At 44.0% G+C, this 16,869-nt stretch overlaps 2 protein-coding genes across 4 annotated transcripts in view; one reads left to right on the top strand and one right to left on the bottom strand.

Annotated features, from left to right (window-relative positions):
* The window catches only part of LOC141107480 (RLA class II histocompatibility antigen, DP alpha-1 chain-like), a 41,711-nt gene extending 34,061 nt beyond the window's left edge, over positions 1–7,650 (bottom strand). Inside the window, exon 1 of one of the 3 annotated variants that reach the window (XM_073598247.1) lies at positions 7,445–7,650. In XM_073598247.1, the coding sequence (XP_073454348.1) occupies positions 7,445–7,520 (76 nt within the window). In that variant the 5' untranslated portion in view covers positions 7,521–7,650. The remainder of the gene's footprint in view (positions 1–7,444) is intronic. The other 2 variants (XM_073598246.1, XM_073598245.1) reach the window with 2 other exon arrangements.
* Positions 7,651–14,187: 6,537 nt separating this feature from the next.
* The window catches only part of LOC141107479 (H-2 class II histocompatibility antigen, E-S beta chain-like), a 157,378-nt gene continuing 154,696 nt past the window's right edge, over positions 14,188–16,869 (top strand). Inside the window, exon 1 of the mRNA XM_073598244.1 lies at positions 14,188–14,341. Coding sequence (XP_073454345.1) covers positions 14,260–14,341 — 82 coding nt within the window. The 5' untranslated portion in view covers positions 14,188–14,259. The remainder of the gene's footprint in view (positions 14,342–16,869) is intronic.

Here is a 16,869-nt window from a genome sequence, read left to right as displayed (position 1 = left end):
ACCAAGATTTGAAACATGTTTTAAATCTTTCCGTCGGACTCAGTTTCGGGCGGAAAGTCCGCTCGTGTGTGTGCTGGTCCGACGGAAAGCCCGCTCGTGTGTAGGCTGGTCCGACAGACCAAATACGACACGAGGGCAGGGTATTGCAACTCGCGCTCGCTGCAATAGGAAAAACACATTTTCCTATTGCGGCGAGCGCGAGGCATACCAGGCCCTTAGGTCTGGTATGGATTATAAAGGGAACCCCCTACGCCGAAAAAACGGCGTGGGGTCCCCCTAAAATTCATACCAGACCCCGATCCGAGCACGCAGCCTGGCCGGTCAGGAAAGGGGGTGGGGACGAGCGAGCGCCCCCCCCCCCTCCTGAACCGTACCAGGCCGCATGCCCTCAACATGGGGGGTGGGTGCTTTGGGGGAGGGGGGCGCCCGCGGGGCCCCCCCACCCCAAAGCACCTTGTCCCCATGTTGATGAGGACAAGGGCCTCTTCCCGACAACCCTGGCCGTTGGTTGTCGGGGTCTGCGGGCGGGGGGCTTATCGGAATCTGGGAGCCCCCTTTAATAAGGGGGCCCCCAGATCCCGGCCCCCCACCCTATGTGAATGAGTATGGGGTACATGGTACCCCTACCCATTCACCTAGGGAAAAAGTGTAAGTAATAAAACACACTACACAGGTTTTTAAAATATTTTATTAAACAGCTCCGGGGGGGGGGATCTTCCTCCGGCTTCGGGGGTCTTCTTCCGGCTTCGGGGGTCCCTCCGCTTCATCTTCTCCCGGCGTCCGGTTGGTTCTTCTCCCGGTGTTCCAGTTCTTCGGCCGGCTCCTCTGCTGTCTTCAGGTAGCTCTATAGCCAGCAGAGGTCCGGACTTCTGGGCTTCTGGGCTTCTTCTCTTCTCTTCTCCAGATGTTGACACGACGCTCTCTCCGGCTGGACTGCTCTCCAAGGGCTGCGTTGTGACTTATATAGGCGGAGACCCCGCCCCCTTTTGATGTCACAGTCCCTGGGCATGCTGGGACTGTGACGTTTTAGGGGGCGTGGTCACTGGGTGATGTTGACCACGCCCCCTAAAACGTCACAGTCCCAGCATGCCCAGGGACTGTGACATCAAAAGGGGGCGGGGTCTCCGCCTATATAAGTCACAACGCAGCCCTCGGAGAGCAGTCCAGCCGGAGAGAGCGTCGTGTCAACATCTGGAGAAGAGAAGAGAAGAAGCCCAGAAGTCCGGACCTCTGCTGGCTATAGAGCTACCTGAAGACAGCAGAGGAGCCGGCCGAAGAACTGGAACACCGGGAGAAGAACCAACCGGACGCCGGGAGAAGATGAAGCGGAGGGACCCCCGAAGCCGGAAGAAGACCCCCGAAGCCGGAGGAAGATCCCCCCCCCCGGAGCTGTTTAATAAAATATTTTAAAAACCTGTGTAGTGTGTTTTATTACTTACACTTTTTCCCTAGGTGAATGGGTAGGGGTACCATGTACCCCATACTCATTCACATAGGGTGGGGGGCCGGGATCTGGGGGCCCCCTTATTAAAGGGGGCTCCCAGATTCCGATAAGCCCCCCGCCCGCAGACCCCGACAACCAACGGCCAGGGTTGTCGGGAAGAGGCCCTTGTCCTCATCAACATGGGGACAAGGTGCTTTGGGGTGGGGGGGCCCCGCGGGCGCCCCCCTCCCCCAAAGCACCCACCCCCCATGTTGAGGGCATGCGGCCTGGTACGGTTCAGGAGGGGGGGGGGCGCTCGCTCGTCCCCACCCCCTTTCCTGACCGGCCAGGCTGCGTGCTCGGATCGGGGTCTGGTATGGATTTTAGGGGGGCCCCACGCCGTTTTTTCGGCGTAGCGGGGTTCCCCTTTATAATCCATACCAGACCTAAGGGCCTGGTATGCCCCGCGACGGGGCTCGCAAGGTGTCAATCTAGCCGATAAAAGCGGCAAGATTGACATCCTTTTCTAGTCCCGTCGCACCTGAGTCACGTTCAAAATGAACGGACTTGTCCGTGTGTGGGCAAGTCCGTTCATTCTGAAAGTCCGCCGGAACTCCGGCGAAAGTCCGTCGGAAAGACGGGCGGACTTAGCCCGCCGGAAAATCCCGGCGTGTGTGGGCAAGTCCGTTCGTTTTAAAGTCCGGCGCACCTGGCGGACAAAGTCCGTCGGAAAGTGTGCCGGACCAAGTAGGATAGAAAGTCCGCTCGTGTGTACGCGGCATAACAGTACACCAGCTGCACCTGGAGAAGGTTTGTTGAAGCTGCCCAGAGAGCTGTGCTGTCACTTTTAAATACAGAAGCTATGGTTCTGTGTTTAGCAGTGACAGCAAAGCAGAAAACACAGGTGTGTGTCAGGATCGGAGTTGCTGCTGCTGGGGAGGAGAGCTGGAAAATAGTGCTGTGGAGCAGTAGCATTGTCAGAACTGTTAGCGATGGGAAAGAGAGAAAAAAAAGAGACCAAAGAAAGGAGACTAGATGAGCTAGAACAGAGAGGAGGGGAGAGATTTTCAGGGAAGAGAGTGTAGGTCGGTGCAGCTCGAGCAGAGAGATCGGGAAGCTGTCAAATGGCAGAGCACTGGCATGTCAGGGAGTGGAGCTTGCATTGGAGTGTCCGGGCCACATGTCCCCTTCCCCCCCCCCCCAGTTTCGACCCTGTTCACATGAAACACAAAACAGGCAACAAATTGACAGCCACCACCATCAGCCGTTGTCTGAAATTATGCATTAGTGCTTAATATGAAACATGTTCATTTTGTCCCAACCCCCTACCCTCAAACTGTCCCTCAACTCACTTGAATCATGGGCTGCTTTTCCTGCAGTCTTCTGTATGTGCTTGAATCCAGTATGACTGTGTGAGGCTATTCCCACAATTCCCTGGATCATCATTTTTCAGATTCATTTGCAGGATCTGTGAATGGAAGGACTACAAGTCCCATCTGCCACCAGAGCAGAGAAGGTAGATCTCAATGTAGCACAAGTGTGATGATGTCACTGCATTTTGTTACCTCATTTACTTTTTCCAAGTCATTACCTTAGTACAAACCTAGGGCTGGGGGGGGGGGTAGAGTTTACTGAAGCATGTGCAATGCACCTGCAACACACAGATCAGTTTCAATGCTCTGCAGGCTAGTATACAAAAAATATTAAATGTACATTTTTCTTTTGTCAATGTGGCTGCATTAATTAATTTGTTTCCCAAAGGATACAAGTACATGTGCTGACAAAGAACTTGCTGATAGGAGAAGATAACAGAGAGCTGTCCTGACTTGGATGTTGGAAGGTAGAGGGAACCAATGCTTAAAGAACCCTACATTCTCTTTCACAGGTAGGAGCATGCAGCTGTGTTCTCTTCTATCTGTAATTTGCTGATAATTTGTTCTGTCAGCTAACAACTTGGAACCAATCAAAATAATCACCAAGTCAGCTACAGTTTGATGCAACTTACTGTAAAACTTTCAACAATTTTAGAATTTATTGAAAGTGGAAATCCAAGCAAATTTGCTCTTCTTCTTTTGAGTAGAGAGGAAGTTGTGTGTGATTGTCTCATTCTGTCAGTTTCATATAACCACTTAGCGACTTCCTGCCCACAAAGTATTGGTCTTCCATGTTTTCAGTCCTACGGTATGTGGGTGTAGGGGAGAGGATGTTAGGGTGAATCTCAAGCATATACACAAGGCCGGAGGCACAAATAAAAGCAAATGGAGTTCTATCTGAACCTTTCTCTATCTCTAACGGCACCCGCCAAGGGTGCCCTTTATCACCACTCCTTTTTGCTATCACCTTAGAGCCATTTCTTTGTAAGGTCAGGCAAAACCCAGATATTAGGGGGTTAATAACTGGAGATTTACATCATAAAGTATCCTCATATGCGGATGATCTTTTATTCTGTCTTACTAAACCTGTTATATCTATGCCGAACCTACTAAGAGAATTGGACCAATATGGTGCACTGTCCAATTTAAAAATTAATATGTCCAAGTCAGAGGCAATGGTTGTATCTATGACTACGACTCAAATTAACGCTTTAAAAATGAATTTTAAGTTTAGATGGACCTATACAGGTATCAAATACCTGGGCACGTTGATTCCACCTAAATTGGACCAAACCTTTGAGTTGAATTTTCCACCTCTACTGAGTAGAGTGAAAGTCTTACTTTCTAAATGGCATCAGGGCCTTTTCTCTTGGTTCAGTAGATGTAACATAATAAAAATGTCAGTATTCCCTAAATTTTCCTATCTCTTTCAAACTCTACTCATTCATATACCCCCAGAATTCTTTAAACAGATTAATAAGATGATAACTAAATTCATTTGGGCCCATTCAATGCTGTTTAATGCCAATGCCTAAACAATATGGGGGGGGGGGGGGGGTAGCGGTACCAGATATGCAGAAATATTATCAGGCAGCTCATATGGTGCGACTAGTAGACTGGTGTAGGCATGCAAGCTCTAAAATATGGCCAAAGATCGAGCAATCACAGTGTGAGGTCCCACTGCGTTGTGCGGACACCCAACCTTGGGCCCTACCCTGCGTATTTGCTCTCGAATATGTTCCACCACTTTATCATCATCTCTCAACTCCCCCCTATACCCTATTGTAGGGAATACTCGTTTCCCTCTGGGACTACAGGAGGGACCCTTCAGGAAACTCTCAGACTCACAGTGTTTTCAGGCCTCGCATTTTATACAAATAGCGACTGGGACATGGCCCTCATTACCTGAACCAACCTCATCCAACGACTTTCTGTCTTGATTTCTGGAGTGCAGCCCAGTTGCGACATTTTCTTAACACTCTTCCACCTCCAGACAGATTTCAACGAACATTGACACCCTTAGAACAACTATGTGAGGGGACGGGGCATTGCTCTCACTTAATCTCGCAAATGTATGCACTACTGGTTGCCCCCCAAGAGCATTATGTCCCTCCATATATAAGGAAGTGGGAAATGACATTAGACAGGACATTCACCCAGGCACAACATAGGCAGATAGTAAATCTTGCGTTGAAATCTTCAATATCCACAAGAATCCAAGAAACTAATTTTAAAATAATGACAAGATGGTACCGTACACCCTCATTACTTAATAAATACTTTCCTGAGATCCCAGACAAATGTTGGAGGTGTCAGGAGGAAAGAGGAACTCTACTCCACGTTCTTTGGTCCTGCCCAAAACTGGAGTACTTCTGGAGGGATGTACGGCGGATAGCACAGAAATTTACTGAGTATAACCTCCCAGAAGATCCAGCCCTATTTTTGTTACATGTCTCAAACATACCGAGGAAAACATATAGTAAATTAATTTTGCGCCATCTTATTAACGCTGCTAGATCATGTATCGTACGGCAGTGGAGAGATACGAGCCCACCCACAAAATGCATATTGCGCATTTTCTGTTAATCCAATAAACCTCATTTCACTACTGAAATATTACTGTGTCCTTCAGTTATTTGATAGATCAAAATGAAATTGCTGATCCAAACACCCAAATATTTATAAATGACAATCATGGAAATTGTCAGGGGTTAATAAACTTTTGCATATGACTGTATATATCAGTCAAAGTTTGTAGGCGCTTTAACTTTGATGCAAACCAATCAATATACACTTACTGATATTATTTTTATCAAAGACATGTAGCAGGTTACATTTTGGCCAAAATTTATGAAGTATTTTTTTTTTTTTTTTTTATTGGCTATGTTTTTTTTTTTTTTTTAATTTGGTCTCTTTTTATATATAGATCAAAAAATAAAAAAGCAAAGAGGTGATCAAATACCACCAAAAGAAAGCTCTATCTGTGTGAAAAGAAAATGATAAAAATGTTAATTGGGTACAGTGTTGCATGACTGTGTAATTGTCGTTAAAGTATTGCCATGCTGAATAGCAAAAAATGGCCTGATTATGAAGGGGGTAAAATCTTCCGGAGCTGAAGTGGGTAACTGATGTTGCACAAACTAAATAAATAACTTTATTCCCAATGTGACAGTTTTTTCGTCATTTTTAGCAGACTTGGTCTAAGCTCCCATTCACACTTAAACATTTTGTAGTGCGTTTCCCTCAACATGCATAATCCAATTGCCACATTTAAACACTCAGTAAACTAAGTCCTATAATTAAATAATTACATGTGTATTTTTTGAGCATAAGCGTTTTTTGGCCCCATAGACTTTTAGGCCTCATGTACACTGGACATTAAATTAACAGTAGCTTTGCAGGGATTTTTTTAAACGTTTTTGCAATAGTGTTTTTTCACGTTAGCATTTTTTTTTTTTTATGGATCAAAAATACTGGTGAGCTGCGTTTTTGAGCATTTATCTGCGTTTGACATTAGAGTGTTTTTGCAGCTGAAAAATACCTCTCAAAACCAACTAGTTTTGGGGTTTTTTACAGCCAAAAAACGCCCCTGCCAAAAACAGCTGATAACAGCCTATGGGGGTTATTTACGAAAGGCAAATCCAGTTTGCACTACAAGTGCACTTGGAAGTGCAGTCGCTGTAAATCTGATGGGTAGATCTGAAATGAGGGGAAGCTCTGCTGATTTTATCATCCAATCATGTGCAAGCTAAAATTATGTTTTTTTACTTTCCTTGCATGTCCCCCTCGGATCTACAGTGACTGCACTTGTAGTGCAAAGTGGATTTCTTTAGTTGTTACACACTCCCCCTATTGCCCCGTACACACGGTCAGATTTTCCGACGGAAAATGTGTGATAGGACCTTGTTGTCGGAAATTCCGAACATGTGTGGGCTCCATCACACATTTTCCATCGGATTTTCCGACACACAAAGTTTGAGAGCAGGATATAAAATTTTCCGACAACAAAATCCGTTGTCGGAAATTCCGATCATGTGTACACAAATCCGACGGACAAAGTGCCACGCATGCTCATAATAAATAAAGAGATGAAAGCTATTGGCCACTGCCCCGTTTATAGTCCCGACGTACGTGTTTTACGTCACCGCGTTCAGAACGATCGGATTTTCCAACAACTTTGTGTGACCGTGTGTATGCAAGACAAGTTTGAGCCAACATCCGTCTGAAAAAATCCTAGGATTTTGTTGTCGGAATGTCCGATCAATGTCCGACCGTGTGTACGGGGCATATGTGTGCATGGACACATAGGATAACATAATGGGAAGTTTATTGACTGCCGAAAAAAACGTCTGAAGCCAAAAACAGCAGTTGTAAAAACGTCCAGTGTGCATGAGAAACTGTTAAGTATGCAACATGTACGTTTATACAACTGAGAAGCCCCTCTCCTCCCCCAGTATGTCTCTCACCCCCCTTGCACAGCACAGGAAACAAACACCTGAAGCTTGATACATATACAAAAACATCGGCACAAAGCTTATAAAATGCCTAAAAAATGCTTCCAAATGACCAGTAATAGGCTCTGCTCAAGTGTTAATGCAGGCTCTCTGTACACTCACCCTGACTCAGAATGCTATGTTGGCTCACTTACCTATCTCAGCTTGATTGCTGTACAGACACAGAGTAAGAACAAGACAGCCCAGGTATAGATGGGTTCTTCCAGACATCTTGCTGATTTTGTAAAACACAAACCCGATCCTTCACTATAATACCGATCGACTTCTGTACTTCACTTTGATTCAGGCAGTGCTGACAAACCAGCTGCAGCTATAGCACGAGGCGGTTCTATGGTTTTCAACCAATAGAAATATGTAACAGACATGACATCATAGTTACTGGGTAGACTTTTGCTGTTCAGAGCTAAGAAGACGAATATAATCATAAAGCTGAAGTTTAGGTATGGCAATTTTTGCAGTTGTTACATTAGCCCATCTTGAACCAATGTAACTACAGTGCCTTGAAAAAGTATTCATACCCCTTGAAATTTTCCACATTTTGTCAGGTTACAACCAAAAACGTAAATGTATTGTATTGGGATTTTATGTGATAGACCAACACAAAGTGGCACATAATTGTGAAGTGGAAGGAAAATGATAAATGGTTTTCAATTTTTTTTACTAATATCTGAAAAGTGTGGGGTACATTTGTATTCAGCCCCCTTTACTGTGATACCCCTAACTAACATCTAGTGCAGTGGTTCTCAACTCCTGTCCTCAGGGCCCACTAACAGGCCAGATTTAAAGTATTACCTTAGGGAGATGCAGACTAGAATACTGCAATCACTGAGCAGCAAATGATCTCACCTGTGATGTATTTCAGTTATCTTCCAAACCTGGCCTGTTAGTGGGTCCTGAGGACAGGAGTTGAGAACCACTGATCTAGTGGAACCAATTGCCTTCAGAAGTCACCTAATTAGTAAATAGAGCCCACCTGTGTGTAATTTAATCTCAGTACAAATACAGCTGTTCTGTGAAGCCCTCAGAGGTTTGTTAGAGAACCTTGGTGAACAAACAGCATCATGAAGGCCAAGGAACACACCAGACAGGTCAGGGATAAAGTTGTGGAGAAGTTTAAAGCAGGGTTAGGTTATAAAGAAATATCCCAAGCTTTGAACATCTCACAGACCACTGTTCAATCCATCATCTGAAAATGGAAAGAGTATGGCACAACTGCAAACCTACCAAGACATGGCCGTCCACCTAAACTGACAGGCCGGGCAAGGAGAGCATTCATCAGAGAAGCAGCCAAGAGACCCATGGTAACGCTGGAGGAGCTGCAGAGATCCACAGCTCAGGTGAGAGAATCTGTCCACAGGACAAATATTAGTCGTGCACTCCACAAATCTGGCCTTTATGAAGAGTGGCAAGAAGAAAGACATTGTTGAAAGAAAGCCATAAGAAGTCCTGTTTGCAGTTTGCGAGATGCCATGTGGAAGACACAGCAAACATGTGGAAGAAGGTGCTCTGGTCAGATGAGACCAAAATTGAACTTTTTGGCCTAAAAGCAAAACGATATGTGTGGCAGAAAACTAACACTGCACATCACCCTGAACAGACCATCCCCACTGTGAAACATGGTGGTGGCAGCATCATGTTGTGGGGATGCTTTTCTTCGCAGGGTCAGGTGAGCTGATCAGAGTTGATGGGAAAATGGATGGAGCCAAATACAGGGCAATCTTAGACCCCATACACACTATTAGTTTTTGTGCAGATTTTTGTCTTCAGATTTACTAAAACCATGTAGTGCAAGGGCCTGCCTGATTGCATACAAATTGAAACTCTTAAGGTTTGACTTCATGTTATGTGGTTTTGGTAAGTCTGAAGACAAAAATCTGCAGAAAATCTAATAGTGTGTATAGGGTCTTAAGGCCCATACACACGCTATAATTTTTGGACATCAATTGTGTTGCGACGACCGATCGTCCGCACATCTTACTGTTAGTATGGTGCTTTCGACAGCCGACTTCACTTTTTCGTCAGACAAAAGCTGGTTGTGCAGACTATAAAATTTTTGTCGGATGTGAACTCAACATCTGATTTTCTTTCATTAGTATGGTTTTCGTATGAAAAAAATTGTAAGAGCAAGACTATGCATGCTCAGAAACAAAAGAATACATACAAAACTATTCAACACGTTACGTCACTTCTGATGTTGTATTCTGTCAAACAAAAATTATCGTATTGTTAGTAACCTCTTCACTTTTGACATGAGATTAGCATGCCACAAAAATCAGACGTTCGGTCGTCCGAAAATCAAAGCGCGTGTTTAGCGTCTGCAAAAGACTTGAGACAGGGGTGGGGGTTCACCTTCCAGCAGGACAACGACCCTAAACATACAGCCAGAGCTACAATGGAATGGTTTAGATCAAAGCATATTAATGTGTTAGAATGGCCCAGTCACAGTCCAGACCTAAATCTAATTGAGAATCTGTGGCAAAACTTGAAAATTGCTTTTCACAGACGCTCTCCATCCAGTCTGACAGAACTTGAGCTATTTTGCAAAGAAGAATGGGCAAAAATGTCAGTCTCTAGATGTGCAAAGTTGGTAGAGACATCCCCAAAAAGACTTGCAACTGTAATTGCAGTGAAAGGGGGTTCTACAAGATATTGACTCTGGGGGGCGGAATACAAATGCACCCCACACTTTTCACATATTTATTTGTAACAAATGTTGAAAACCATTTATCATTTTCCTTCCACTTCACAATTATGTGCCACTTTGTGTTAGTCTATCACATAAAATGGAACATTTTAAGGGGTGTGAATAATTTTCAAGGCACTGTATGTATGTGGCATACCTGTGGGATCGCCATGACAGATGGAAATTACTATAGCAAGCACAGCTACTCCAGGGATCTCCACTTGATTTCAGATCCTACGCTGAGCAACTGTCCTGTCCTGCTGCATTCTGAACATAGGAGGTTGACTGCTCAGCAGACACCTTTCAGAGATTGCTTTATATGTTCTCAAATAATGCAAAGCATTCTCTGGGGGAGAAAAGGGGGAGAGGTGGGGCAGTGACATCACAATCCCCACCTCATCAAATCAGAAAATGCTTTGCATTCATTAACCTCTTGACAAACCGCTCACAGTAGATAGGTGGCACAGCCAGGCACTGCGATATACCCACACATCATTGTGTACTTCCTGGTTTGGCGGTGCATGCACGTACCCCCTTCTGACCTGTGCTGTGATTGGACACAGCACAAGTTTGTCAGCAGATTCCAGCCAATGATCTTGGCTGAAACTTGCTGATCAGCTGTGGTCAATCACAGCACAAAGTTTTGTGTTGACAAACACACAGAACTCTGTGCACAGACAGCTATTTGTCTGCTTTTTATCCATGAATTCAGAGCTGATTTGAGGGACAAAAAGCAGACAGATCTGTAAGTAAAAGCAGCATACGGTATACTTATTAGGCACACAGTTTGCCCCTTGATGTTAACCTCTTCCCATCCAGTGTCATTCGTACAGTGTACGGTTTTATCTCTGATCACTGTATTAGTGTCACAAAAAAAAAAACATTGCTGTGAGCCTGAAGTTTGCCAAAAAGCCCCTTGGCAACCCACAGCTCTACTAGGAAAATGTCTTGTGGATGATGAAACATCAAAACATCATCCCAATGGTAAAATATGGTCTAAGAAATATCATGATTTTTTCTTGCTTTGCTGCCTAAGGGCCTGGACCACTTGCCATCATCGAGGGGAAAATTAATTCCCAAGATTACCAAAATATTCTACAGGATGTCAGGGTGTCTGCCAGCTGAAGTTAGGTGATGCAGCAGGACAATGATCCTAAGCATTGAAGTAAATCCACCACAGACTGGCTTCAGAAAAAGTGGTCCAGTCAGAGCTCAAACCTTAACCTCAGAGATGCTGTGGAATGACCTCAAGTTCACACCAGACATCCTACAAATATGTCTGAGCTAAAGCAGTTTTGTAAAGAGAAATGGTCAAGAAAAACAGTAAAAAATTCCTCCTGAACGTTGTGCAGGTCTGATCCAGAGCTACTGAAAGCACTTGCAAAGAAGGTTCGACCAGCTATTAACACCAAGGGTTCACTTACTTTTTCTTCCAGCATTGTGAATGTTTAAAAGGTGTGTTCAATAAAGACAAAAAATGTGACTTGTTTGTGTGTTATAAGCCTAAAGCAGAGTTCCACTCATTTTAGTGTTTATTAAAGTGGAGTTCCACCCCCCAAAAAAAAATGTCATTAATGTGCATGAAATAAAAAAAACATTTGGAGAAATTTTTTTTTTTACTTACCTTTTTATCCCTTTTGCTATGCGGCCCCTCAAAATCTGCTTCCTCCGCTCGCTACTGCTCCTAGGAGATGTGTCATCATTTCCCAGGAGTCAGTAGAGAAGCTCTAAGGGCTTTGTTGTCATCACAACAGAGCGGGCACTTCTGACGCCGCTGCCCATTGTGATGGCAACCTGAGTAGTTGACGGCGCTGTGATAATGACAGAATGCGCATGCGCAAGATCAGGGAGAGCAGCAGCACCGTGTCCAGGAACTGGATGCTTGTGGGCTTCACATGCCCACAAGCAATGTGAAAACGGCCAGCAACGAATTATCTAAGTTTATTTCTGATATTAATCCGGACATCGGGGGACGAATTTTACAAAATACGTGAGTGTTACAATGCTATGTTATAAGCTTATGAAAGGTTTAAAAAAAATATATATTGATTGTCGTTAGAACTCCGCTTTAAGCCTAGGTTCACACTGTAGCGATGCAGAAACCAGGGCGATTCCAGTGTGCATCTCTCCCGCAGGCAGTTCACACTGTCTTCTGCGAAGTGCTGTGGGTGTCAATACAATGTTAATGACACCCCCAGATCGGTTCACAGATCGCAGTGCGAACTGTGGATTCGGACAGGAATCGGATCGCATGGGTGAGAACACAAATGCGATCCGATTCCAGTGTGGGAAAACAAAAGTCCCTGCACCTTTTTTTGTGCGAATCCAATGCGAGTTTAGCCATTCAAACTTCTTGGCTAAACTTGCATTGCACAGACATCGCATGTGATCGGCACCACAGTGTGTGTTCGTTACACGGGCTTAAAAAACACGCACTGTGAACACGGGCTTAAAAAACACACACTCACCTGTCCCGCGATCCAGCGGTGCACTCACTACAGCCATTTTCTCCCTGTGTCCTTCCTCGGCAGCGCCAGCACCTTCACTATGGGCACCTGGCTGTGACAGCTTGCGGCTTCACAGCCGTGTGCCCACTGCACATGTGCGAGCGGCCCGAAAGTCTTCTAGGAACTGTCATTTGTCCCAGAAGACTTCAGGAGGGATGAGGAAGGAAAACTTCTGCTTCCGATCGCCTAAGGCGACTGAAACGAAAGTGGGAGCGGGTTCCCAATTTTGACAGGTACACACTCCCACTTCCGTTTCGGTCGCCTTATGCCGCATATACATGACCGGTTTTGCCATTGAAATAAACTCAGACGGAATTCCATTCAAGCTGTCTTGCCTATACACGGTCAAACCAAAGTCCGACCATCAAGAACGCGATGACATACAACACGTATGACGGGACTAGAAAAAGGAAGTTCAATAGCCAGTAGCCAATAGCTTCCGTCTCATACTTGCTTCTGAGCATGCGTCGTTTTTGGTCCGTCGGAACAGCATACAGACGATCGGTTTTCCCGATAGGAATTGGTTCCGTCGGAAATATTTAGAACATGTTCCATTTCTAGGTCCGTCAGAATTTAAAAAAAAAAAAAAGTCAGATGAGGCCCACACATGATCGGAATAGACGATGAAAAGCTTCCGTCTGACTTTTTCTGACGAACATTCTGCTCGTGTGTACGCGGCTTTAGGCAATCGAAATCTAAAGTTCTCCTTCCCTCTTAAAGCAGACGTTCCACTTTTGGGTGGAACTCCGTTTTAAGCACATTGTGTTTGTCTATTGTTTTGACTTTTTGATGATCAGACGATGAGCAATTTATGGCAAATAACTAGTGGCGGCCGGTCATATGGGTCGCAGGGCCACCGCCGACCTAATCCATGCGCCCGGCCCCAAATCTAAATACAGGGCACCAGACACATGGATTTCAATGTTTTTTTTGTGAAGCACATGACTAGAGCCTGAGGCTCAAATTGGCTTCAAAAAGGGTGGACTCGGGGCACAGAACACTGCACCCCAAGCTCACTCAGTTGTGTGACGTTAGCAAATTAATATTCGCTAATGTCTTCTTGTTTCTCCTCCCTGCCAATCAGGAAGTGGGTCCTGAGACCCGATTGCCCGCAAGTCCTAAGTCTTGATTGGTCGGGAGGAGAAGCGATCGCTGGGACTTAGGTAGGATGCAGGGGGGGGAAGCCGTGACCTGGATGGGGTAAGTGCGAGGCTGGCGGGGGCCTGGGGGATGGTCGATCGATAGAGCAACGGGTGGGGGGGAGGGGTTGTTTGGTGCTAGGAGTTTGTTTATAAATATTTCCACTCCTGAATCGCACAATTTTCACACGTTTTTAAATTGGGTTTTAAAAATGACATAACAATAAAATGTGAATGACTAAGTTTGTTGCTACAGATAGATGCTCATAATACTAAGCAGTAATGGCAAAAAAGTCTTTGACATCTGTCGTTTTCAGTGTCCACTGAATATTTTATGTAAGGAGATTTTATTAGATGGTTGCCTATTCAGTAACTGAAGCCAAAATGCTCCATGTAGTAAGAATGAGGAAACAGCACAGCTACAGAAATGTTCTCTCTGGTAACGAATGACTAACAAAGCAAATATTCTGATTGGTGCTTTAGAAAAAAAATGTCCAACCAAGGAACTGACATGCAATAATCTCTTTAGCTTTGTATTATAATTCTGGACTCCGTGGTGTCACTTGTCACATACGTATTACTATATTTTTCTAATCAGCGGAGGATTGTAAGCAGAAAAAATGAGATCTGGATTCCTTGGTTTGGGTGTTCTACAACTCCTATTAATTTTACAGTTTGATACGACCTACTGCGATTCACCGTGTAAGTACTCTGTGTTTTTTCTGTTTCTGTGCTTTTCACAAAATCTACTGGAAAGCATTTTAGATGCCGAGCAAAGTGTTTTCTATTTCAAATAGCATAGAAGATAATAATAAGATGCATTTTATCTCATATATTTCAAATTACAATAGTTCCAACCTCAGAAGTAAATGTATATATACAGTATATACTTTAATAATGTAACATGGGTTTTGGGCTTTTTGTGTCTCTTTTCTTTTTTGCACAAATCTTCATGGTCATCATTGAAAACCTGTATTAATAGAAATATTAGGCTGCTATTACTGACCTATTTTTGTAAAGTCCTGGCTCTAAACTGGCTGGTAATGCAAATGTAAAAAGTGAAGTTCATGGGGTATATTTATAAAAAATGTGCATAGCTGTTCAAAACTGAATATTTCCAGGCTATAGTCTCTACAATTAAAATATATGAATTCAGAAAATACCACATTATGACCACTAGATGGTGTTCATTATCAGCAGAGGACTGTTTTAGGCACCCAAGAAAGACAAGAAAGACAATTCTAAAATACTTTTTACAAATTTATTGCAAAGACTGTCTGTCTATCTTGGGTGACCTGTGTAGCTTATTGCTGGCTTTGCGGCGCCGCTTCCAAAAGTAGTTCCTTTAATACTTTTGGCGACTTCGGGGGCGATTTCAATAGACCTCTGTGCATGAACCCGCACAGATGTCTTTCAAATTGCCCCCAAAGTCGCACTGAAATGCCATATGGAAATCGTGTGAGTTAGATTTCAAACCCGCATTCAGTGTGAACCAGGGCTAAAACCTGGAAGCTAAATGGTCACTATGCACAGGTGCACTACAGTCTGTGAGCTCCAGTCTTAGTAAATCTCTCCCACTATATTAAGTGGTTCTCATAATACCACCATTATATGGTAATTTATAGAATTTAGTTTATTTCCATTGTTAATCTCATGTTTTTCTTGAGGATGAATTTCCACTTATCTCCCCCTACAGAAGAGTACATGTAATTGAAACACATTGGGGCTTAGTATCTACTGAAATCCTGTATTTGACATACATTATGTAACATTCATCTCTTATGACATCATATTACTTCATCCACTTTCTACCTGCATCTTCTTACTGATTAGTCAATGAATCAGTGATGTTTGTATAGTTTTCTAAATGTAATAGTGGTTCATTGAAATAGATGGATGTTACCCATCATACAGGGTTAAAGTGTGAAATTTAGTATATTCTGTTTTTGCATTGTGAGATCATTAACGGTCCATCTCGGACCCAAAATTTTATGATCAGCCACTGCACTACTTTTAATCATTTTCATGGTCTTTGCAATATAAGTTTGTAAAACATCTTTTATAATAATTTTTCTTGTGTCCTTCTTGGGTGCCTAAAAAAATCCTCTATATGTACTCTAAAAAAGGTTTATGTGATTCTTTTGGATGTGGCACACCAAGCTGAAACAGATAATGTAGTCTTTCTGTTTTATCACAGGAAATAAGTTATTAGTATTAGTATTCATTGGAAAATTTTACTTAATCAGCTGCAGCCACTGATCAGTGTTTTCTGACAGTGGCATTTGTCACTATCAGACTACAATGTCTTGGCAAGGGGATTTTTCCATCCACCTTGTTTGTGTGAATAGGGGAATCTGTTAGCCAAAGGGCTTAAAAAAAAATAACCATCCAGCTTTACATTAATAGATCTGAGCACTGGGGTAGGAAACCATTCACACCACTGAGCTTTTCGTGGGTTGCTGGCACTCTGCAGTGTGCTTTTCATGTGTTTTATATGTTCTTTACATGCAACATAAAGCCCTATGGAAAATGTTCTTGCTGTAAAATAAACCAAAGGTTCAAGCTTGATGTGTTTAATGAAGAATTTTCAGTTCCTAATGTGCCCTGTACAACTAGCTGCAATGTCAGACAGGGTGCCCCCTTCCTTGGTGCACAGGCCAATTGACACCATAACTACCAAGGAAGCTGCTGCTTTGATAGCGAGCACCTGTCCTTGGCCCCCAGCCTTTGACACAAGGAATGCAGATTTGATGCAGAATGTGATTTGTGCCAGCTTCCCATCCCTCTGTATTCCTTTAGCATACTTGCCAACAGTCCCGATTTTCCCGGGACAATCCCGATTTTTGGACCCTCGTCCCCATTTCAGCTTGTCCCGATTATTTTCCCGGGATTTTGTTTTTTTCCCAGGAAAATCGGGAATGTTTTGGGCTAAAAACGGCAGCAGGTTACACAAAGATGGCCGCTGCCTTTGCCAGGAGTATTGTTTCTCCTTGTGTTCAGTGGAGAGGAGAGGGCAGCCAATCTGCTTCTCTCTTCAGTGCTGCAGGGATTGGAGACCCCTCCCCTCTCCACTGAACACAGCAGGAAGAGATCAGCCTCCGCCAACCCCCATGGAGCAACATGTGACCGCTCCCCTTCAGATTAGTGATGGCTCAGATCCTCCTTCCAGTATGTGAGAAAGCAAAGCAAAGTGAGTGAGGAAAACATGTCATGCTGATTAACCTGCCTAG

The sequence above is a fragment of the Aquarana catesbeiana genome, linkage group LG09, assembly GCF_042186555.1.
Source record: "Aquarana catesbeiana isolate 2022-GZ linkage group LG09, ASM4218655v1, whole genome shotgun sequence".
Classification (NCBI taxonomy): Eukaryota; Metazoa; Chordata; class Amphibia; order Anura; family Ranidae; genus Aquarana; species Aquarana catesbeiana.
The sequence above is the reverse complement of the archived record's forward strand: the minus strand, read 5'-3'. Positions and strand labels throughout refer to the sequence as shown.